This window comes from Halichoerus grypus, chromosome 3, assembly GCF_964656455.1.
Source record: "Halichoerus grypus chromosome 3, mHalGry1.hap1.1, whole genome shotgun sequence".
In the NCBI taxonomy this organism is placed as follows: domain Eukaryota; kingdom Metazoa; phylum Chordata; class Mammalia; order Carnivora; family Phocidae; genus Halichoerus; species Halichoerus grypus.
In genome coordinates this window covers 64,935,395-64,960,944 of record NC_135714.1, presented here as the reverse complement: position 1 = coordinate 64,960,944, position 25,550 = coordinate 64,935,395, and the positions used below count along the sequence as shown (strand labels likewise).

At 39.1% G+C, this 25,550-nt stretch overlaps 1 protein-coding gene across 2 annotated transcripts in view; it reads left to right on the top strand.

The window, feature by feature from the left end:
- The window catches only part of PRKG2 (protein kinase cGMP-dependent 2), a 107,090-nt gene that overhangs the window by 3,955 nt on the left and 77,585 nt on the right, over positions 1-25,550 (top strand). For both annotated transcript variants that reach the window (XM_036070546.2, XM_036070545.2), the window contains exon 2: positions 5,931-6,404. In XM_036070546.2, coding sequence (XP_035926439.1) covers positions 5,944-6,404 — 461 coding nt within the window. In that variant the 5' untranslated portion in view covers positions 5,931-5,943. The remainder of the gene's footprint in view (positions 1-5,930; positions 6,405-25,550) is intronic.

The following is a 25,550-nucleotide window of genomic DNA, read 5'->3' as shown; positions in this document are numbered from 1 at the left end:
GACAAATATATATAAGATGTGTATCCACCATTACAGCATCACACAGTAGGTACACTGCCCTAAAATTCTCCTGTGCTCCTCCTATTCATTCCTCTCTCCCTCTCCCCAAGTCCCTGCAACCACTGATCTTTTTAATGTTTCTAAGTTTTGTCTTTTCCAGCACAACATATAGTTGGGATCATGCAGTATGTAGATTTTCCAGATTGACTTCTTTCACTTAGCAATATGTATTTAAAATTCCTCCATGTCTTTCCATGGCTCGATCGTTATTACTTTTCAACCCTGAATAATATTTCATTGTCTAGGTTTACAACAGTTTGTTTATCTGTCTTTCCATTGAAGGACATCCTGATTGCTTCCAGGTTGTGGCAGTTATGAATAAAGCTACTGCAAATATCCATGTGCAGGTTTTGGTGTGGATATACATATTCATATCAGTTGAATTTTGTAGCTTTATAAGCAACTCCCAAACCATCTTCCAAAGTGGCTGGATGATTTCACACTCTCATCAGCAATGAATGAGAATTCTTGCTGCTCCACATCCTTTCCGGCATTTGGTGTTGTCAGTGTTTGGATTTTGGTCATTCTGATAGGTATATGGTGGTATCTCACTATTGATTTAATTTGAGATTCTCAAATGACATATAATGTTGAGCATCTTTTCATATCCTTATTTTCCACATGTGTATCTTCTGTGGTGAGATATCTGTTTATATTTTTGCCCTTTTTTAAAAAAGATTTTATTAATTTATTTGGCACAGAGAGAGTGAGAGAACACAGCAGGCATGGCGGCGGGGAGAGGGAGAGGGAGAAGCAGACTCTTCGCTGAGCGGGGAGCCTGACACGGGGCTTGATCCCAGGACCCTGGGATCATGACCTGAGCCGAAGGCAACCGCTTAACTGACTGAGCCACCCAGGCACCCCCTATTTTTGCCAACTTTTCAACCGGGTTGTTTGTTTTCCTACTGTTGAGCGTTAAGAGTTCTTTGTATATTTTGGATACTAGTCCTTTATTAGATATGTGCTTTGCAAATGCTTTCTCCTAGTCTGTGGCTTTTTGTTGCATTCTCTCAACGGTGTCTTTGCAGAGCAGATGTTTTAAATGTTAATGAAGTCCACCTTATCAATTTTTTTCCTTTCATGGATTGTGCTTTTGGTGTTTTATCTAAAAAGTCATCACCAAACCCTAGATCACTTAGATTTTGGCCTCTATTGTCTACTAGCAATTTTATAGTTTTGTGTTTTATGTTTAGGTTTTTGATACATTTGAGGATAATTTTTGTGAAAGATAGAAGATCTGTGTCTAGATTAATGTGTGTGTGTATGTCCAGTGTGTTAAAAAAACTATCCTTTCCCGATTGAACTGCTTTTGTTCCTTTGTCAAAAGTCAGTTAACTATATTTGTGTGAGTCTATTTCTGAGCTCCATTATGTGCCATTGATCTATTTGTCTATTCTTTCACTAATACCACTGTCTTGTTTATTGCAGCTTTTTAGTAAGTCTTTTTTTTTTTTTTATAGTAAGTCTTGAAGTCTGGTTGTATCACCACTGACTTTGTTCTCTTATAATATTGTGTTCATTTAGTACAAGTTTTTCTACTAAGATGAGTTATTTTGTTGAGTAAATGAATGATTACAGTAATAATAATAATAATGTTTAATACAGCTTATCTCATTTGACCCTCTAACAACTCTACATGATATGCAATGTGATTTTATCTGCCCATGGCTCTATCTATGGGTCCGTCCATCTATTCTATTATTGACACTCAAGCCCAAAATCATACCCAAGGGCAGATATATACTAAGTGAAATGCTCGGATTGAGACTCTGGCTCTGTCACCTTAGCCAACACCATACCATCTCCCGTATTTACAGATAAATGTATTTATATAAGACTCCAGATGGGGGAGAGAGAGAAATAGATATTATTTAGATCAGAGCCAAGATTTTGGTTTCAAACTACTTTAGGGCTGGAGGAAAAACAGACAACAAAGCCTAATTCCTCCCACGTTGTCTGCCAGGTGTTCATCCACCTGCAAGAGCCTTCACAGGCAGTTCTGCTTCTCCTGTGTCTTTTCTAGTTACTTCTTGTATATGACGTTTCCAAAGTGGTGATCAAATTAATGTAATAATAATTTAAAATTGTGTGTAGTTTTCTTCTCTTCTTGCTCAATGCCACAACTCATTCTATTCCACTTGCCTGTTTCTGGAGACAGAAGAATACTGCCTTCACAGTGAGCCATGTTTTTTTTTTTTATTGTCTTCCAAGATACTTAGGTGGGCCCTTTTGGTTGAAGGCTTACACTGCAATATGTGAAAACAGGTAGAGGCAGCATGAGGGAATTACTAAGCTTGCAGAGTCCTTCAGTCCTGGAACCTGGGCTGGGTCATTTATGAAGTTTTCTGGTCTCCATTTTTAGGTGGAGCTTCCCTTATCAGAGAAGGTTGCCCAGGCTGTTCTAGAATCATTTCATTTCTTTTTTTTTTTTAAGATTTTATTTATTTATTTGACAGAGAGACAGAGAGAGAGCACAAGTAGGCAGAGCGGCAGGCAGAGGGAGAGGGAGAGGGAGAGGCAGGCTCTCGCTGAGCAGGGAACCTGACACGGGGCTCAATCTCAGGACCCTGGGATCATGACCTGAGCCGCAGGCAGACGCTTAGCCGACTGAGCCACCCAGGCGCCCCTGAATCATTTCTTTTCTTAATGGAAGAGATAAGCCAGGCAGAGTAAGTTTCTCCTCACCCCAGGGAATAATTGGCATCATTAGAGACCTCTTGTCTGGAAGACATCCAACATGTTAGACTTTGTCCCACCCAGCAGTGATCTCCTCTGGGAGTGTCCTCCCACCCAGATGCTCACTGCCTGTCTCCAGCTGCACGTTGTAAGGGCTCCTGGTGCCTGCCGTGTGTCAGACATTGTACAGGATACCTTATAAACATAATCTTCATAATAGCCCTATGAGCTGGATATAATTATACCTGTTTGCTAGATTGGAAAACAGGATTCTAAGTTATTTGTAGAAGGTCACATAGCCGGGAAAGGGCAGGTTGTCTTCCTACCCTGGCTGGCCTGACTCCTTTGCTCACGTTAAATTCTGATCTTCGTCTCCAAGCTCATTTCTTACTACATCATGTCTTGCCCTCTGATTCTAAGAAAGACTCTAATAACCTATAGTTGCTAGATCGATGGAGCAACATCCTATGTTTCTAGCAATATATTCTCCTTGTGGCTAGTGTTACATTTTTGAGAAATAGCTTATCTATCTTAGTGACTAATATAGGAAACAGAGTGAATTTAATTAGGTTTGGTGAAGCCAGGCACTTGAAGCCTTGGCTTGAGGGACAACAAAATTTAAATGAGTGAACTAACTAAGAAATCAGACTTAGTATTGAGCCATTCAGTAACTTACTTACATATCTTAAATTAGTTACTTGAAAGATGAGTTAATTTCACCCCTTTAGAATTCTAAATAGCTTGAAAGATTTACACAGCTTCTAAGCTGTATTCATTAAAACCAGAGAAGAGTTGGTGTTTTGGGAGAATTTAACACCTGCCTAACTGTGTTTCAAGTTTGTAAAATTATTGGGTTGAAACAGGATATTTTGAATACCATACATAGAGCAAAAATGATTCTAAGCCTTTTCATATTTAGAATGCTGGAACTGTTTTCTCTGTCAAATTTGATTGCAAATTCATGGAGTTGTGCCCCTGATATAGTACACGACACTGAGTTAGGTCTTAGTAAACAGTTGTTCTTTGAATAAAGAATAAATTAATGTTATATTTAAAGTTTTTATGTTCACTTTTCTTTATAAGGCAATCCCTTTTCCTCTGACCATGCCCCTCCCTCCATCCTGCCTTGGTTGGAAATGCTTGTCCATGGACCTAAAAAGCATGTCTAGGAGATGGCTCAATGCTGGATGTTAAAAACTTGTGCACACATTAATTTAAGATACCTCTCTCTGGGAGCACCCATCTCATGCCTACCATGCAGAATTGCATTCAAGTTTATTCTTAGGTCCCAGTCTAACATCTTCTGAATTGCTTATTGGATACAAGGGTGTCCAGGGCCACCTCTTTGAATTCTACTCTCTTCAACCTTTTTATATATTCTTAATATATAAGAATAGTAAATGCTACCAAGTCAAGAGAAACTTAAAGGTTAAACCTGCCACATCTCTGCACCAGAGCAAGGCAGTTCTCTGGAGGCTAATGTTTATTAATGACTACTTTGAACCTGAATTCTACCAGGAATATCTGGGTATTGCAAGACTTCTTCTATAAGTACATTTATTTTCTGTTTGCGCCATCCATCTTAGGCGATGTGCCTTGGCTATTTGGTTGCATCTGCTTGAGACTTAGAGGCTGTTTTACATATTTCCGTCTATGCCTTTATTGCTGTAGAGGTCATGATTATTCTGGGGGAGCTAGTGAAATCAGTCTGAGCATTTCATTTCTCCTTGAGTTTGAAATTTGGAGGGAGAGGGGGCAAGAGTGTGTGGTTTATGTAACTACAAAGTGTCATCTAGCTCTTTGGGTATTACATAACAAGAGATAATTTAAACTTAGTTTACAGGTGTTGTAATGCTTCTTGAGTTATGGCTGTTAAGAAGTACACACGCAGAAGTATGAAGTTTAAATAGGTAGCCTAAAAAGACTTAAACCTTACGGGAATTAATCAAAGCAGTATTTTCCAAACTCACCCTTTCAAGTTCTCTTTTTTGGTTTTGCTCATGTGCACTTATTATCTGCAGGTGATTTTTAAAAAATTTTCATTGAATTGATTCAGTAAACCTGATACCTAATTTATCTTCCACTTAAGCAATAATATCAACAAAATCACAATTTGTGGGGCCAATTATTTGTATTTATAAGGAATGTTAAAATAGCACATAGCTTTGGACAACAACAACAAAAAATTCTGAATCAACTAAAATCACTCTGATAATCCTGATTTATGTATCACAGCCTGAGATCTGCTCTGCTGGATTAGGGACTCACTTTGGGGCCTACATTGAGCATATTCTTTTTTTTTTAGATTTTGTTTATTTATTTGTCAGAGAGAGCATAAGCAGGGGGAACGGCAGGCAGAGAGAGAAGCAGGCTCCCCACGGAGCAGGGAGCCCAATGTGGGACTGGATCCCAGGACCCTGGGATCACAGCCCAAGCTGAAGGCAGATGGTTAACCAACTGGGCCACCCAGTCGTCCCTACATTGAGCATATTCTTAATAGGAAAAGAATGGAGCCTTGTACCATACATCATCATTTTCGTACAACCTTGGCTTTAGGATATAAAGTAAAGGATGTCAAAGAATCCCCATACCTCTGTTTTACTTTCTAGGAACTGCCACCCAGAACTTTTTAACAGTGAGCACTATCAGAAATACAAAACATAGTAGGTACACAGAGCAGGAGGAAAGCGTTAAATAGCAAGGCTCAGTCTTGTCAGGCGGAGGAATGCAGGTGGGCTGTTTTCTAAATCAGGGAATGGTTTCTTGCTGTAGCTGCACGGGGAGTTGGGAGAGTGGTGACATGTCCGAGCCTCTGCCTCTGAAGCTGCTCCTTTGTGTGGCATCTTGGTCCTGCTGACATCCAGATCGCAGTTTTGTTGTGAGGCTTTTGACAGCTGTCCAGGGAGAATGACCAGAGAGAAGAGCAGGTAACTCGGGCCACTTGTGCGAAATGCTTAGGTGTGACACCTGTGCCATCAAAGAGACAGGGAACAATGAAACCAAGTGCCAACTCATGGAGAGAGAAAGGAACTCAGTCGATAGCTTTCCTTCTGCAAGCAGGGGAATGCATTACTTATCAAATAGTGATGACCTGCTGTGTTTCTATTTATGAAACAGATCGGAATGAGGAGTGGTGGGGGCTGTGAGGTGGTGAAGCTCCACCAGGTAACTCCCGATTGTCTGCCTTCTCTCAGGTCCTCAAGCAAAATGGGAAATGGTTCGGTGAAACCCAAGCATTCCAAGCACTCGGATGGCCACTCCGGGAACCTCAGTACGCATGCGCTGCGGAGCAAGGTGACAGAGCTGGAGCGAGAGCTGAGGCGGAAGGAGGCCGAGATCCAGGAGCGGGAATACCATCTGAAGGAGCTGCGGGAACAGCTGTCCAAGCAGACCGTGGCCATTGCTGAGCTCACGGAGGAGCTCCAGAACAAGTGCATCCAGCTGAACAAGCTCCAGGATGTGGTGCACATGCAGGGAGGAAGCCCGCTGCTGGCCTCTCCAGAGAAAGTGCCGCTTGAGGTCCACCGCAAGGCCTCGGGATTGGTCTCCCTCCACAGCAGGAGGGGAGCGAAAGCTGGGGTGTCTGCGGAGCCAACGACCCGAACCTATGACCTCAATAAACCTCCGGAGTTTTCGTTCGAGAAAGCACGAGTCAGAAAGGACTCCAGGTAAGAGGTTCCCACACTCTCTGACTCCAAGAGCTTTAATATTGTGCCAGACTAGGGTGATATTTTTTTTAGGCCGCTCCCGGGGAAAAGAGATAATAACCCTTTCAGATCTGGAGACACAGGAACTTCTAAAATGGGTTTGTTTCGGAAGAGGGGCTCCCTCGCAGCGGAACTTTTCTTTAGATCCGGAGTTGCGCTCTACCCGGACTTTGGATTGTGAATCGTGTAACGGAGGAGCTGAGTTAATGAAAGTCATTGTCCCTTATCTTGAAAACCCTAGGGGAGTGCAGAGGGAGTCTTAGGAAGTCTGCCCTTCTCTCGGTCTATAGGAGTGGATTGAAATGTGTACACAAAGCACAGTGAATGATGAATATGTGTAGCAAAAACTGCTTGCTAGCACTTAGAAAGGAAGAAGTTGGATCCTCAAAGGGGGACGAATTCATTCATTCATCCCACAGTTTAGGTTGAGCGCCACCGCCGACCAGGCACCGTGCTAGATGCTAAGTGGGTAGTAGTGAGTAAATAAGCACAGAGCCTTTCTCGGGGGCAGACAGAGAGTCTACACAAAAACAAGTAGACGTTGTGTAATTATTAACTGGGATAAATGATATGATGGAAACCAACGGTACAGTGGTGGTGTCCGCGATTAGGGGGAGAGAGAGGCAGGAGACAACAGAATTGGGATTGTCCTGGAGGCCTGGCTGAGGAGGTGACATTTACCTGAGGCCAGAAGGAGGAAAAGACGCATAGATGAGGTGGAAAGGGCGTTTCAGGCAGAGGGAACAATGAAAAATTAGAATTAATTTTGAAACTTTAATTAATTAAATTAATTAAATTAATTAATTATTCAAAATTAATTTTGATTTTTACAAGAAATTATGTGTTTGTGAGAGCATTCTTGTACCTGCATGCATGTCCACGTGTATGTGTGTGTACATTTCTTTTCTTTTTTTTTTTTTTTTTTTTTAAAGATTTTATTTATTTATTTGAGAGAGAGAGAATGAGAGAGACAGCACATGAGAGGGGGGAGGGTCAGAGGGAGAAGCAGACTCCCTGCAGAGCAGGGAGCCCGATGCGGGACTCGATCCAGGGACTCCAGGATCATGACCTGAGCCGAAGGCAGTCGCTTAACCAACTGAGCCACCCAGGCGCCCTGTACATTTCTTTTCTAACTGAACGTTGAATTTCCTAACCAGGAAAGATTGACTAGAAACATACCAAGTTAGGGTCTCTTTTCTGCATTATTTTTAAATGAATGAATATTTATTAGTTGAAATTAGATCTTTTGCCTTGATAATGTCTTGGCTGAGCCTGGATCTCTCATGCAAAATGCAAGATTTGTGAATTTAAAACAAATTTTAACTTACTCATAAACACAAGTCATATAAATCAACATAAAACATCTGACTTAAACAAATAAGTGATTAATTTTGACAACAGAATTACAAAGGGAGGTTTAATTCATCAATTTGTTGACAGTCACATAGTGCGTGATCAATAAATATTTGCCAAGGAAACAAGTCATGCTGGGTTATTAATCATAATACTCTGTGGGTGAAAGAAATCTGATTAATATTAGAGTTCAGAAGTTTGTTGTAAAAAACAAAAAGAAGAGTTTGTTATAAGCCGAGAGTTTTATTAGTTGGTTTAGAAAGGTCTTATCTATTCTCTTTGCAAAAGTAATATTTATTTTTAATGGTGTGGATTTGTGCTTGTTTTACAAAAATTGGAAATCATCTAGTCTTCTCTTTTGATATAACAGAGATATATGCATATATAGTAATACTACATATTACGTAGTATATTATTTTATGTATGTAAGCACAGTGTATTATTTACCCACAAAAAAATCTTTCAAATAGGAATGTTCTTGTATATCTGAGAGAAGCATCAGAGAATTTAATAGCAATTCATCTTCTTTGACCCTCCCTACATATTCCACCAGATTTCTCTTGAGCAAAAGTTATGTTCAATTATTTTATTCCAAAGACTTGCCCATCTTGAGGCAGAACACCATTCTCCTGGTGTTAGGGAACTGAACCATCCAAGATAAACATATTCCTTTGTATAAAAATTGTTTTCTTTGTATTTCTTCACTAGCTGTATTATAATCAGGAAAAGAAAATCAGTAGTTAGGTACAGTCAATTTCTGGGCCAAACCACCTATCTATAGTGAGTGGGACACAGGAGGGAGGACATTAGAGCTCTTCAATAAGGATTAGCAATGACTCCCCTCATCATAAAGGCAAGTCAGATGGGTACAAGTCTACATTGAGGTTGTGATGAAGAAATAGGCTAATGGGTTGTTGTTGTTGTTTTTTAATGAATAAGTCCTGAAGAGACCAAACTAGATCATTCCTGCCCTAGTATTCCCCCATATATTTTCATAAAGCCTTTTGGTTCTAAATTGAAAAAAAATTAATTAGAATTTGGGGACTACTCATTTTTCATTGATTAGTTTGTACCTCAGGTTCCCTTGCGGGAGTTTTTGCCTCAACTTTTCTTGCAATCTCCCTTGCAGATGTCTTTCTTCTTAAGTTTGGAATAACTGGCTAAACATAGATAGCTAACATCATCAAGTCAGAGATTTTAAATTTTCCAGTTTTTTTTAAAGTAGTCAGCATTACAAATCATTTTCCAGTTTCAAATAGTTCTAGTTTTAGAGAAAAGCCCCAAGTAAGCTTTGGATATTATTATATATCTTTTATATAGTCTATCAAAAATTTTGCAAGAAACAATCTTCTAGAAGTTAGAGTGTTAGAAAAGATGGGAGCATCATTAACTGCTGATAAAAAGGATGACGTATAGCACTCATTGGTTTAGCTACTTTTCCAAGCAGTTACTGTGAGATATTAGAGAATTTAAGGTATCCATCAAAATGGTTCCTTCATTTATTATTAGGTTCTCATGACTTATTTGTTGAACTTCATTTATAAAGTTTCCTGGCTGAATTTATGACTAAATTTGTTCCTACTGATACAACAGCATTTTGGAGTCCCTCCCTCCGCACTGAGTCAGAAAGCCATTGAATGGCTTTTCAGTCTTTTTGTCAAAAAGGATGTCTCAGTACAGCACTTAACAGTGAGCAAGAAAGTGGGGGGAGATTCCCAGCCCTCTTGCAATCAACAACATTAGGGATATATGATGTACTGACAGAAACCATAAAATAACATTGGGAGATTGATAGATTTCGAATTTGAAGATTCAGATCCAGTAATTCATGAGAAACTGTAAAACCCTTCCACAGTACTCTGTGAGCTTGCTGGGGCCCCGTGCTCAAAGGTGTTGTAAATGGCAAGTAAACTTCATCAACTGCCAGGCAGCTCACTCATGCCAACTTTGTTGTCCTGTATCTATCAAGTATTCTCGTAGGGTTTGTATAGCTGTACCTCCCTGGTTTATGTGGAAGAACATATATACTCTAATGGCATTGGGAAACTCATAATCCAGTGCTGTTCAATAGAACTTTCCACAGTGATGGACATGTTCTATAATCTATGTTGTTTAGCGTGGTAACCAATAGCAAAATGGGGCTGTGAGCACAGGAAATATGGCTATTGTCACTGAGGAATGGAATTTTTATTTTAATTAACTTTAAAATTAAATAGCCACATGTGTCTCGTGGCCACTGTATTGGATATTGCAGTTCTAGATTATGTGTTATGCTTTAACTGAAGTAGAGTTGACACACAATGTTACATTAGTTTTAGATGTACAACATAGTGATTTGACAACTCTGTAAGTAATGCCATGCTCCTCAGAAGTGTAGCTTCCGTCTGTCGGTTCTATAGGATTATTACAATACCATTGACTATATCCCTGTGCTGTACCTTTCATCCCTGTGACTTACTGTTTCCAGAACTGGAAGCCTGTACCTCCCACTCCCCTTCATCCATCCCCCACCCTCCTCCTTTTTGGCAACTACCAGTTTGTTCTTTGTGTTTATGGGTCTGTTTCTTTGTTTGTTCTGCTTTGTTTTTTAGATTCTACGTATAAGTGAAATTATGTGGTATTTGTCTTTCTCCATTGACTTATTTCACTTGGCACAATACCCTGTAGTTCCATCTATGTTGTCACAAGTGACAAAATCTCATTCTTTTTTACGGCTGAGTAATGTTCCACTGCATTCATATATACCACATCTTCTTTATGCATTCATCCATTGATGGACACTTAGGTTGCGTCCATATATTGGCTATTGTAAATAATGCTGCAGTAAACATAGAGGTGTTCATATCTTTTCAAATTAGTGTTTTCATTTTCTTTGGGTAAATACCCAGTAGTGCAATTACTGGATTGTATTTAATAATTTGAGGAACCTCCATACTGTTTTCCATACTGGTTGCACCAGTTTACATTCCCACCAATAGTGTACAGGGTTCCCTTTTCTCCGCATCGTCGCCAACACTTGTCATATCCCGTCTTTTTGATACTAGCCATCTGACAGGTGCAAGGTGATATATCATTGTGGCTTTGATTTGTATTTCCCTAATGATTAGCGATTTTGAACATCTTTTCTTGTGTCTGTTGGCCATTTGCAAGTCTTCTTTGGAAATAGATTATGTGTTTTTGACTGGAACTGCTATTTCCTGAGATGGGAATTATGACCTAGAGAAGTTTGGGAAAACTATGCAGACAACATAGGACCTGTGTTTGGTTCTAGGACAAAGCCACAGCAAATGAGAATATACATGAGGTGGGCACAGTGTGGGATTACTCTTAAACGGCACTGAACCTGCAGTATGTCATAGCCTTTTGTAGTGACTTGGCTTTGTATCACTGACCAGTTTGGATCTTCAGAGGCATAGAGCTATGTGGGCACATAGCCCGTTTCTATTACAGGTACTTAGCCTTACTGAAGTGTCATAAATCATGATGAGTCAGAGCACTACAGTGTATCAAGTGCTCTGATTTCTGATTTAAATTTATTATGGCAAACAGCCAAGGATTTAGAGCTAGAAGAACCTTTACTGGAGAAGGGGGAAAACAGGTGCAGGGGAGTTGCAGAATATGTCATGGTAAGTGGCAGAGCTAAGATTAGGATCCAAGATTCTTGACCTTGAAACCAGTTCTTTTTCTCTACAATCCTAATGTTCTTAGAATTCCCCACAAAATCAAAGTCCTCAAGTCAGACAGTGTGGGCACCAGTCTGCTTTATTTTGACATGCCTTATTGATTAGTAGGAAGAACAATGGTGCTTCCTGGCTTCTTACAAGCAGAGTTGAGCAGAGCTTACCCACTGCATCAATGTTCACCAAGTGCTGGATCCTCAGAGCTCAGGTCTGTGTGATACAGGGAATGTGTTGGATCCACCTGATAGCACAGACTGTGATATCTATGGAGAGGCATAAATGGGTTCCCAAATGAGTACAGTGCTTCTCAAGGCTGAGAACTGAATATCAGTGACAAAGGAGGGCGAGGAAGAGTTCAGATAGCATTTCTGACCATGTCTGACCTGCCTTGAGCACCAAGACAACCATGGATTCAGAGGTCAGACCTTTCACTGAAATTAAATTTTCTGTTTATGTAGACACTGTTTAGCAAACTTCAGCATTGGCAGAGCAAAATTACAAGCTCATGCTGAATGTCTGGTGGAACACAGGCAAATTAATCAGAGCCATCTGGCAAGTTGCTAGTATGACTGCCTTTCGCTAAGAACGCAAAAACTATCATTTGAAACTATTGTTCTTCCCTGAAAAGGAAGGATAAAACAAAGACTTGCCATCTGACTTCAGATGTTGACTCTAGTTTTAGGAAGGACAATTAGTTTCATTTGTCACTCCCACCCCAGGAGCAGAATAGGTAAAAGTGGAAAATGCTAGTGAGTCATCCATGTAAATAAGATCTACATCAAGGGGTCGAGAAAGAGTATGATTGTTATCATTTGTGTTTCCTTTCTAAAGCAGGGCCGAGCATTCGAATGTGCATTACAGAAATGTAGCTCCTTTATTGGACAGAAGTGTTTGTATGGAATAACTAGTAAAAGTAAAAATAATAGCATTTATATATCGCTAAATATGTGCCGGACACCGTTCTGAATGCTTCACAAATACTGAATTATTTAATTCTTACAACAAACCTATACACAGATAGTATTATTTTCACCCCCATTCTATAGATGAGGAAACTGAGGCATGCAAAGTTAAATAACTTGCCCACGATTACACAGCTCTTAATATCAGAACCAGGATTCAAAACCAGAAACTCTGCTATCTCAAGTCTGTTCTAACAACTCCTATATACCACTTTTCCAAGATGAAAATTACATTTTAGTTGGGAAGCCTTTTAAAAAATTAAATATATAATTAGAAATGGACACTTTTCTAATGCCTTGGTTTTGTATGATTACAAACAGCTCCCGGCTGTTATTTCTCCCTGAAAATTATGCTTCCAGAAAGTGCTGCCCTGCTGTCAGTTTGCAGTAGAGGAACATTTGCTGGGGATGGGAGGGAAAGAAACTTTTTTTTTTCTTTTTTTTACACTTCCATGAAATCATGACTTAGATATTGCTGTTTGAGAGATTCTATATCTAGATTTCATGTAATAGATTATTAAAGATTTGAAGGAGTATATGTACAGACTTTTAATAATCAGTTGGATAGTTAAAAAATTTGTATTACAATTGCCTTCACTTGAGTCTTCCAAAAAGCAGGAAATGAAACTCCCTCTATAAGGAAAGAAAGAAGAGAAAGTCCAATTGTGTGGTGATCTGATAGCCAGAAGCTATGGGTGAAGGCAGCTGGGTGATGTGTCTGGTGTACGTGGTCAGAATGTTTGAGAACAGCGGTTATGTTTTATAGCAATGGTGTGCATTGAGACACCCCGATCAGACCCAGCTACACCGGGATGTGTGAGAAAACCATTACCGGTTAACTGCTGGATTCTTTTCTGAACATTACCTCATGGAGGCCAGAGACTTGCCTGATGAGGTGGGAGTTGCTTTTCCATGGCACCAGAGAAGGTGAAATGAAAGCTCAGTCGTTCAACAATTTGCTCAAGGTCGTGGTGTTGGTATTTCCCTAAACCAGGATTCAAATCTCTATCTGCCTGACGCCAAGTGCGTGTTCTCCACCATGGTGTGTGCGGGCAGCTCCTATAGGAGGTACAGTCTGCAATGGGAATGGCTCGCCTTGGAGGTGTGCATGGAAGGGAAGATGTTTAAAAAAATGGGGTGCGGAAGTCAGGAGCACAGACAAGTTGAGGAACCTGCCTAAAATTATGTGGCGGCTGCCGGGACATCTTGGTGACGTTAAAGAGGTTTAGGCAGACTTTCTGATGCCTGGCCCCAGTCCCTCTCACTTCTGTCCTCTGACTTGTCTTCTTTCTCTCCAGGAGACAAAGGCCCTGGGCTCCCCCTCACCGTGCACCCACCCCCAGGTCCTCTCTCACTTTCTCAGATGGTCTTCTGCTTGGTTCATTGCCGCCCTTTTCTCCTTCTCACTTTATCCTCAAGTCTTCCGGGCTGCCAGTTGCCAGGTGTTAGGAAAAATGTTTCATTAAGCCTCGGAAAACACTTGGCACCCGAGGCCTTACTGCTGCGAACAGTCCAGAGTCCAAGTGCGGGTGGACGTGCCCAGCTGCCTCGGAGCCGCACCTCCGCGGGTGGTCTACACGCCGAGAGTCCTAGCACGCACTGTGCTGTTCTTAGACTCCACGAAAACCAGTAGCCTTGGCTAGCGGCTGTGTAGTGGCCAAGATTTCCTTCAGTCCTCACGTCAACAGCTTCCATTCAACAACTCGTTATCGAATATTGAATTTCTTAATCAGCCAAGCTCAATCTTTAATTTTGTTTTCTTCCTCTTTTGCTTCCCCTTTCTGTATGTCTGTCTCCTCTCTCCCATTTCTATCACGTGTACTTTTCTTTGGTTCCCTCCTCATTTTCCTCCGTTCTCAGTCAGTGGCCACCAGTACCAATTTCAAGTACCTATTACAGGCCAGGCACACTGCCGTATGACCTAGGTTAGAGTTATCTCATTTAGTTTCACAACTAACGTGCCGGCTAAGTATTATTGTCTGAGGCTCAGCAGGCAGAAATAACTAGCCCGGGTCACCATTTGCTGTGCCTCGAGCTCTGTGACCTCCCCTGGATGTCAAGACACCGGCCACCCTCCGAAACCTATACCCGTTTTATCTTACTTGCTGTGATACTAATGTATACGATATTTATCGCAGTTTGTGGGTCTGCTGGACTGCAGATAGGTTCCTCCAGATGAATTTAGCAGTGCTGTCTTTGAACCACCGTCCTGGAGGCCTGAGCAGGAACCTCCAGCTCCCGTCACTCACATCTTCTACGTGTCTTCTGAAATGGGCTACTCTGTTCTGACCCAGTTTTTTCTTACAGACATTGCATGCTTTCCTGGACACTGCCCATTTCCTTGCTAGATTCACAGGAAAGAGGGTAGTAGAAACAGTATAGTCCAGAAAACAGTGACTTTTCTGTCTGTGCTTGTTGGGTCAGAGGGAAGCATCACCGCTGACTTTGCATCCTAAGAAGCAGCGCAGTCGGCTTGCAGGGAAGCCTCCCTTTTCTTTCTGGAAGCTTGAGCAGCTCCGCTCCTGTCACCTGACTTTTTCTAGGTTTTAAACTGCAATGGAATTCTCAAGAAAGGGAACATATTTGAAACCAAGGATAAAGCTTTTCAGTTTTTAGACTCTTTTTGGAAGTACCTTCTCTGTGAAAGATACGTTTCTTGTATTTATCCTTTGATTAAAACTGTTTCCTTTTCTTCAAGTCTCATTTTAAAATAATTTGTCTTCTCCCCTCCATGTTGACTGTCCTTCAAACAACTTGCTAGTCGTAGATATTTTAGTGCAGTCTTGTTCGACAGGTTTTTGTGAGGTTGGTTTTTTTTTGTTTTTTTTTTTTGTTTTGTTTTGTTTTGTTTTTTTGAGATATATAGCCAGGAATGGCCAGAGGGTATCTTGTATATAATTCAGACTAAAATGTGAGCAATCAGGAACTCTCAATGTCCATTTAATCCTTCCAGGAATATATGTTTATCGTGTCCAATTAATTTTAACTAGTAAACTTCAAGCAGCAGTTTTGATCATCTTTTTGAGGTTTATAGATCAAGCTCTGGGAAATATGAAAGAAAGAAAGATCTGTAGCTTCCAGTCCCTTCTTTCCAGATCAGATGAGAAGGTAGGTAAAAAGTGAACAAGATTACTACCTGAAATTTCTTGGAAATAGAAACTCAGGGAAACCCAGGTGTATTAGCTTCTCTTGCTATGTGATAAGCCACCACAAACCCAGCAGCTTAGAACAACACATATTTGTCATCTCAGAGTTTCCGTGGGTCAGGAGTTTAGGCACAACAATTAGGTCATCTGCTCAGGGTTTCCACAAGACTGTAGTCAAAGAGTCAGCTGGCTGTGTCCCTTCCTAGAGCTTTTAGTGGGAGAAGGCCTCCTCCAAGCTCATGTGATTGTTGGCAGAATTCAGTTCCTTGTGGTTGTAGGACTGGGGTCTCCATTTTCTTGCTGGCTGTCAGCAGAGGCTACTCTTAGCTCCTAATGGCTGCCCAGAGTTCCTAGCCATATTCTTGCTCCCAGGCCCGTTCACAACACAGCAGCTTACTTCTTCAAGGCCAGTGGGAGAATCTCTTTACAGTGGATTAAGCGGAAATCTTATATTACACACTCCTATCACTGTTACCATATTGTGTTGGCAAGGAGCAAATCATAGGATCCATCTCTCTCAAGGGTTGGGGATTATACAAGAGCTTGACACCAGAGGTTGGAGATCATGGGGCCATCTTAGAATTCTGCACACTACACCAGGCCCTTTTGCTTTTCTGTTGTGAGATTCCCTGGCTAAGAATGTTGGCCATGCTGGAGATGTAAAGCCATACATAAAAAGTCCAGAGGCTTGTACATGCGTGTTTGTACCAGCATGTTGTGAGCTATTTATCATAGCCCAAATGTGGAAACAATCCAAATGTCCGCTGGGATGGGATGAATGGGTAAACAAAATACAGTATATACATACAATGAGATATTATTCAGTCTTAAGAAGGGAAGGAAATTCCTTCCTTTTACATGCTACAACATGAATGAACCTTGAGGACATCATGCCAAATGAAAAAGTCAGACCCAAAAGGACAAATATTGTATTAATCCACTTATATGGCATACCTAATCAAATTTGTAGAGACATAAAGCAGAATTGGAGGTTGCCAGGAGCTGGGAAGAGCAGAGAATGGGAGTTACTGTTTAATGGGTAGAGTTTTAGTTCGGGAAGATGAAAAATGTTCTGTAGATGAATGGTGGTGATAGTTGAAAAACAGTGAGAATATACTTAATGCTACTACACTATACCCTTAAAAATGGTTAAAATGGTATAGTTTGTATAATGTATATTTCACCACAATTAAAAAAAAAATCCAGAGTCCTGGGGCTTACTTGACAGCATTCCCCCAATGTGCTAGGTCATGTTTCAGGTTCTCTATGGTTTCCTGGGAGGGGGGAGAGACGAGTAATGATTTTCTTATTTCTGTGTTTATTTGTAATATTGCAGAGGAGAATAAGATATGGAAAACTGCAACAGACATTAATTGATTATTGTTAATTAATCAATCACTGTTAATTACTTGATAGTAATTGATTGCTCCATGAGCCTTCAATGGAGGCTTGTTTCCAGTGCAGTGGGAATAAAGAGGAAAAGGGCAACTTCAAGCTCCCTTGCATTTTCTTGTTTACAGCTGTAATTCTTAACCTTAAATGCGCATTGTAATCAGCTGGGGAGTATTTAAAAATACTGATGCTTGAGGTTTAACTACCAGGGAGTCTTACTAAATTGGTTTGAGGTGAGTGCCCTGGGCATCAAGATTTATAAAATCTCCCCAGAGGATCATAATACGCAGTGATGATTGGGAGCCAGTATTTTGTTATAGGAACAGGCTTCCCTATAGCTGACTCCAGAAATGTTCAGTTTGACAATTTAAGAGCAAAACTCATTACAGATTTTTAAGGGAACTATTTACCGTTTCTACCTAATTACCATGCAGCACAATGATGATTATGCATATCACTGAGTGTGTCAGATTAACCTCCTTGTAAATTTTGGTTGTTTTCAACATTTCATTATTAAACTCTGTTCTTGGACGCTCATGGGAATAGGATCATCTGCACATATTTAAGAAAGGGAGAGAGAAGTCTTTGTTGTGAGCATGAAGTAACAGTAAACATGATTAAATTACAACCGTATTTAATTACATGAGCAATAGGGTGATAGAGCTGACAGGAGAAAGTCATGCTCATTTTCTGATTACGCATGGAATGATCTCATCGTTCTCATGCTAGTTTCTCAAATTATAAACTTGTGCATTTATTAGGTTTTTTCCTTGTTGGTTTATCGCTCAAAAGATATTTGGGAGGAGGAAATAAAGAGATGCTTATTTAGCTTATTATCTGTGGCTTGTTTACCAAGTGGCTGACATTTCTCATTTCCATTCTTGTCTCTGTACCCATAATTTTTAAACTTGGAGAAAGAATTTGAATGTCCATTAGCATTCTTAATCTTGTTGAGTTCCTCCTGGGTGCCAGGTGCACTCCTAGATTTTAGGTCCTAAAAGGATGGAGAAAGCATGGCCACACAGTTGGAGATCACAGTCTCTTTGAGGAAACTAAAATGTATTGCAGTCTTGTGTGATTCGTATCCTAAGAGGTAGGTATACAGAGGAAGGAGGGAGCATACTTTGCTTGGTGGGATCGGGGAAGGCTCCATGGAAAAGATGATCTCGAGCTGGGTTTTGAAGGAGGAATAGCTCGCAGGGAGACAAGGTGTCCTGGTATGTTTGGGGACTTGTAAGTAGTTCAGTGGGCTGTGGTGCTCTGAGCACCGGGAGGCCGAACAGGCAGGGAGGCTGAATTGCCAAAAAAGTTTTACCACCATTGGGAGGGGGGTCTCCCTAAATAAAATCAAGGCAGGTCTTAAGTATAGTTTTTAGGGCTGTTTTGACTGAGAGGTTTCTAAGTGGCTGGTAACTTGCTGACTTATAAGAATGATAGCTATCCCTTAGGTGTAATATATTTTACATGCAGGGCGCTGTTCTTAGAGGTTTATACTGTGAACTCAATAAATTGTCATAGAAATCCTATGACCTGTGGACTGTGTTTATTGTAATTTTACAGCTGAGGAAACTCGAGATTAAGTGACTTGCCCAGGGTTCCACAGTTCATAAGGGACAGGATTAGGAATCAAACCCTGCGGCATTGCGGCTCCAGATTGCGTGCCCTTGACAAATATGCTTTACAATATGCTTTCTATCTGTATATATAATTAAGCTGTGAAATGCCATGCAAGTTGCATGGCCTCAACCTCTATGCTCACAAGAAATCCTTGAGAGATAAGAAAGAAGGCAGAGGCCACTGGCCCCTGCTTTGCGCAGAGCGTTATGCAAAGAAGGTCGCAAGATACCTGCTGTTGCTCAACAAAAGGGAACAATGGGAACAGAGGCCTCTAAAATTCAGGACCAGAGAAAGAAGATGGAGGACTCTAACATAACAAGAACTGTTGGTGAACTTCAACCAGTTAAACTTCCTGAAGCAAATTAGAGGACAGAAATTTATTGCTTCCAAGAAAGTTGATTATGCAAGCGGAGGATGTAAAAGGATTATAGGATCAGCGATGCTGCCACCAATGGGCATGAATTCGAGATCCAGCCCTGCGGGAGGAACTTTGAGCTGAGCTGAGTGTCGTGGCAGTACTTCTTTATTTCTCCCTGGTCTCTAGAACTTTTCCCATTCTACTCTCTCACCCCCCCCAAAAAGCATGCTGTGACTACCCCCATTGCCAACTACTACTAATGCCATTTTTAAAGTATATACTGGCACCTTATCTTAGTTAATGTGCATAATATTCCTGTGTAGTAGATATGATTACTATGCTCTATTCACAGAGAAGTCTGAGATTCAGAAAGGTTCAGTGACTTGTCCAAGGTGACACCACTAGGATGTGGCAGAGCTGAGATTTGAACCTAGGATTTTCTGACTCCAAACCCATTTACACATTTTCTTTTTTTAAATTAACTTTTCATTGAAGTACACAAATCATAAAGTGAACAAGCCCATGTAAACAGACCAGATAATAGAAATTCCCAGTTCCTCAGCCCCTCTTTCTCTCCTCTAGTCTCTATTCATTATCTACCTCAAAGGTAGCCAGTGTCTAGGATTATCAAAGATTACTTTTTGCCTATTTTTGAATTCTTTTTAAGATTTTATTTATTTATTTGAGAGAGAGAGAGAGAGAGAGCATGCACGAGTGGGAGGAGGGGCAGAGGCAGAGGGAGAAGTAGACTCCCCGCTGAGCAGGGAGCTGGACATGGGGCTCGATTCCAGGACCCCAACATCATGACCTGAGCCCAAGGCAGACGCTTAATTGAGCCACCCAGGCGCCCCAATTTTTTTTTTGAATTTTATCTTAATGGATTTATAGAGTATCTATTCTACATAAGTCTAGCTTGTTTGTTTTATATGGTGAGATTCACTTATGTTATTGTATGTGGCAGTAATATATTATTAATTACTAATAATTAGTAACATTAATTATCATTGCTATGTAGTATTTATTGGGTGGTTATACCACAGCTTATCAATTCTACTATTGTTGGGCATTTGGTTGATTTTGGTATTTGGCAATTTTGAGTAAGGCTGCCACGAACATTTTTGCATGTCTTTCTCTCGCTCTCTGTATATATTTATCTGTATCTATATCTATCTCTACATACACACTATGTCATATATATATGATTTATGATGGTTATATACCTAGGAGAGGAATTGCTGGGTAGTACATTTTATCTAAGTTCACATTTAATATAGATTGCCCCGAAATTTTCCATAGTAATTGAACAAATATATACTCCCACTAGTAACCTATGAGTATTAAGTTGCTCTCCATGTTCAGGGGCTCTTGGCATTGTCATTTTTTTTTTTTTTTCATTTTAGCCATTCTGGTGTGTACGTTGTGATATCTGGTTATGGTTTTGGTTATCTTTTCCTTGATAATTAACAAGGGTGACCCATTTTAGAAGTATGTATTTTCCATTGATGTCTGTTTTTCCCTTTTCCCTATAGCTCTGTAGTACAACTATTGTCCTAAATTAAGTCTCTATGTATGTATAGGTGGATTTTAGACCTTCTACTCTGTTCCAAAGGTCTTTTTGTTCATTCTTGTGCCATGAGTATATTCTCTTAATTATTTTGATGTATAATAATTCCTGATATCCATTACTTTAAGTCTTCCAACTGTGTTATTGTTCTTCAATGTGAAGGCTATTCTTGGGACTTTTTATGACCAAGAATTTTAGAAGCAGCTTGTTAATTTTCATAAATTTTTTTTCAGAATATTGATTGGGATTTCATTGAACCTGATCGATCTGAGTAGCACTGACATCATTAAAAATTTTAGTCTTCTCATCCACAACTGTGGTATATGCTTCCATTTCTTTCTTTCATTTCTCTTAAAATTCTGTACTTCCATCTGTAGAGGTCTTACACATTTTTATTAGATATAATCCTGTATAGTTGATGTTTTGTTATCTTTTTAAAGTGATGTAATTTAAAAATTTTCATTTTTAATTATTTGATGCTGGGATATAGAAATATAATTGTATTTGTTTGGAGACCTTGTATCCAGTTGTCAAAATCACTTGTTAATTTTGATAGTTTACCTGTACATCCGTTTGAATCCTTTACTTACCCAATATGTCTTTAGAAAGAATGGCAGGTTTATTTCTTCTTTTCCTATGTTTACATCTTTGATATTTTTTCTTTTTTTCTCTTTGTGTTTATTTTTTTCTTACCTTATTACATTTGCTCAGACTCCTGGTTCAGGGTCAGATTGAAAAGTCTCATTTCTGATACCTGGAGGAAAGCTTTCAATATTTTACCATGTGATATAATGCTTTCTGTTTTTGTTTTGTTTAAGATTAATGAAATTCCACTCCAGTCTATTCCTAATTTGCTGTGAGCTTTTTTAAAATTTAGAAATCATATACAGGTGTTTAATTTTATCAAATACTTCTTCTGCATCCAATAAGATTTTGCTATTTTTTTAATCTTTTATTTGTTTCATGTGGTTAATCACATTAATTTTTCTTTCTTGTGATGTGAGTTATCAGGCTATTCTTATACTCTAAAGTAAGTTGGGAAGAATTCTTCTTTTTTTATTTTTGGAAAAAAATTATGTAAGATTAATGTTATTTTTTCCTTAAGTGTCTGGAAAACCTAATGGTAGGATCCAGAATTCCTTTTGTGAGACTGTTTTTATTTTTTGTTCAATTTTTCTAATTGCTAATCACTTTTTTACTTCTTCTTTTGTCGTATATGGTTTGTTGTATTTTTCTTTTTTTTTTTTTAAAGATTTTATTTATTCACTTGACAGAGAGAGCGAGAGAGAACAAGCAGGAGGAGTAGCAGACAGAAGGAGAGGGAGAAGGAGGCTCCCCGTGGAGCAGGGAGCCCGACACGGGGCTCGATCCCAGGACCCTGGGATCATGACCCGAGCCGGAGACAGTGGCTCAACCAGCTGAGCCACCCAGGCGCCCCGGTTTGTTGTATTTTTCTAGGAAGTTTTTCATTTCATCTAAATTTTCAAGAGTGGTTATACTACATCCACTCATTTCTTTTTGTATCTGTAATATCTACAGTGATGTCTCCCTTCTTATTTTTAATATTGATAATTATTCTCTCTGTCTCCTTGTCTTGCCATGAATTCCTCAGTTTTATGTCTTTCTAAAGAAACTATTTAAGACTGTGTTGATTCTCTTCATTGTACTTTTTCCCCCTATTTTACTATTTTCTGCTTTCATTTTGTTTATTTCCTTCTCCCTTTTTTGAGCTCACTCTGCTTTTTTCTAGCACTTATTTGATTTTATCTTCTTCTTTCCTAATAGATCTATTTAATACTGTAAGTTTCCCTCTTAGCATGATTTATGTACATCTCACAAGTTTTGGTATGTCACAGTTTTATCACTTATTTCAAAATACTATTTGATTTTCCTTATGATTTGATCGTTGATAATGGGCTATTTAGAAATGTATTGCTTGGGGCACCTGGGTGGCTGAGTTGGTTAAGTGTCCAACTCTTGATTTTGGCTCAGGTCATGATCTCAGGGTCGTGAGATCAAGCCCTGCATTGGGCTCCATGCTGAGTGTGGAGCCTGCTTGAGATTCTCTCTCTCCCTCTCTCTCTGCACCCCCCCCCAACGCCCCAGCTCATGCACACAAACTTTTTCTCTAAAAATAAAAATAAAAAAATAAAATAAAAAATATATATATTGCTCAAAAAAATGTGTTGCTCAATTCTCAAACATTTGAGAATTTTTTTTATTATTTTTTGTTATTGATTTCTAGCTTAATTCTACTGTTCAAAGAACATACTCTGTATTGTTGAGACACGCTTTATGGCTCACCATATCATTGATATTCATGAAGGTTTTTGTGTACTTGAAAAGAATGTGTATTCTGAATTTGTTGAATGCAATCATTTATTTTATTTTACTTTATTTTATTTTTAGAGAGGGAGGGGGGGAGGGGCAAAGGGAGAGGGAGAAAGAGAATCCAAAGCAGGCTCCATGCCCAGTGCAGAGCCTGATACCAGGGTCAGTCTTACAGTCCTGAGATCATGACCTGAGCCAAAAGCAAGAGTAGGACACTTAACCAACTGAGCCACCCAGGTGCCCCAAATGCAATCTTTTAAAATATCAGTGAGGTCAAGGAATTAAGTTTGATAGTCAATTGTTTAAAAATATGTTCTAACTAATTTTTGTCTGCTTGTTCTGTTAGTTACTTAAAGGGATGAATTAAAATCTCCCAAAAACAATTGTGGATTAGTTTATTCTTTTATTGTTGTCAATTTTATTTTCATATTTTGATGCTATCTAATTAATTGCATATACATTTAGAATACTTATATTTTCTGATCATATCAATATGAAATATCTCTCTTTATTTCTAGAAATGTGTTTTTCATTAAAGTCTACTTTCCTCTATCAAGAAACATTTTCTTTATAATTGGTGTTTATATAGTATAAATATCTTTCTACCTTCTTACTTACAACCTTTCTATATCCTTATCTTTAAGGAATGCTTCTTATAAGTAACACACATTTCGTATTTCCTTTTTATTTTATTTTTCAATCTGACAGTCTTTTTTGTAATTGCAGTATTTAGTATATTTATCTTTAATGTAAATACAAATATTTTCATATTAACATATTACTGTTTGTTTCTTATTTGTTATACTTCTTTGGTTTCTTTTTCTCTACTTTCTTGACATTTTCCAGGATTAATTAAATGCATATTATTATTCCATTTTCTTTTCCGTTAGCTTTCTAGTTAAACATTCTTTAGCTCATCTTATAAAGGCTACCCTAAATTATAACATGCTTCCTTAATTTATTAGGTTTCTAATATAGATTAGTGCTTTATGTTTACTGCCATCCTCCCGCTCCTACAACTTGACTGTTGTTCTCAAACATTTTATTTATCATACATTTTAAAAATCCACAAGGTATTGCTATTACTCTTTTATAAAGATAAGCTTCCTTTAGTCATCCACTTATTTACTTTTTCCATTGCCCTTTCTTCCTTCTAACATCTATTAGTTTCCATATGGGATCATTTTCTGTTTGTCTGGAGCTCTCCACTATTATGAGTCTGTTGCCAATGGAGTGACATTTTGAAATGTATTCATTTTGCTTTTATTTTTGAAGGCTATTTTCACTGGGTAAAGATAGTGGAAATAGGCATTTTAAAGCTCTTTGGAGATATCCCATTGTCTTCTGGCTTCTGTTATTTCAGTTGAGGTGTAAGTCAGTCATATTGTTGGTCATTTGAGGTAATGTGTTTCTTCTCCAGCTGCATTGTAGATTTTTCCCTTTCTATTTGGTTTTCAGTAATTTGACTGTGATGGTCCTCGATATGCTTTTTTTTGGATAAGGTTATATGAAAGTCTATGTCTAAAACCTACAATATATTGATCTATTAGGTCTGTTTCTATTATTTTTTTCTCTTGGTCTTCACTCATTTGGTCTTTTCTCTTCGTATGTCTGATGTCATACCAGATACTTTTTAGGGAAAAGCTCTAGAGAAAATTTGAGTCTCTAGATTTTGTGAACATCCTAGAGAAAACACTTACCTTTGCTTGTGGCAGGCAGTCAGGCTAGGAGCAAATAATTTTAACCAAAATAGGAATTTGTCATTTTGAAGTTAATGTTCAGTCTTTTCCAGAGCTAGCCTTTTTTGGGCTGGTGCTTATTCATGGGTTGTAGCTGTCCCATCTGAAATCCTGGGTTTTTACCAGGATTCTTCCTTCACGGTGTGCCTTGAATATTAACTTTGGTCTTTCTAGTCCTTTGAGACTGCCAAAACTCTGCTCAGTGCTGGGTACAAATCAGCAAATGCGTTGAAGGGAAAAGCAGAGGTGAATGTCAAGCTCATATTCTCTTGTTGATCACGGCTTTTCAAGCTGTGGTTATGTTGATAGGTCTCCAGTGCTTTCAAACAGATCTGTAAATATACACTTTAATTAGCTTTTGAAGTTGTATTGTGTGAGCAGGGAGAGTTGTTTTGGTAATAGCTGGTCTATTATAGTTGTAGAAGGAGTGGCAAAGTTCATACTCTTAGTCACTGTTGTGCATTACCTCTTAGACAATTCAAGAGAAGACCCAGTCCTTCAAGAACTTATATCTAGTTTGGAGAAAAAGTCATAGAGAGAACTCTTTTCCAATAGTAGAATATTATAATAGGGTTATACACTCAATTAAGTTAAAAAGATTTGGGAACTCTTTGAGACCGTGGACCATGCTTAATTTTTATGTCCTAAGTAAATGTTTGATAAAATTTGTTGAATTGAATAGACGTGAATACAATAATCTAGGAGTTTAGAATAGACTTAAAGGATTGTGTGAGCTACAGCATCTGGACAGGGTTGACTAGATCATAAAGGGAGAATTATAAGGTTTGAGCTGATTGAGGGAAGAAGAAATTAAGTTAGAGGAGAAAACAAGGACTAAGCCTAAAGATAAAGCTGGCAGGCATAGGAGACAATGAGGATACCAGGCTATCTGAAGCAAAGGATTTGTTTTAGCAAGTAGGTACTGTATGGATGGAGTGGAGTCATGTGGTGGGAAATGGTGAATA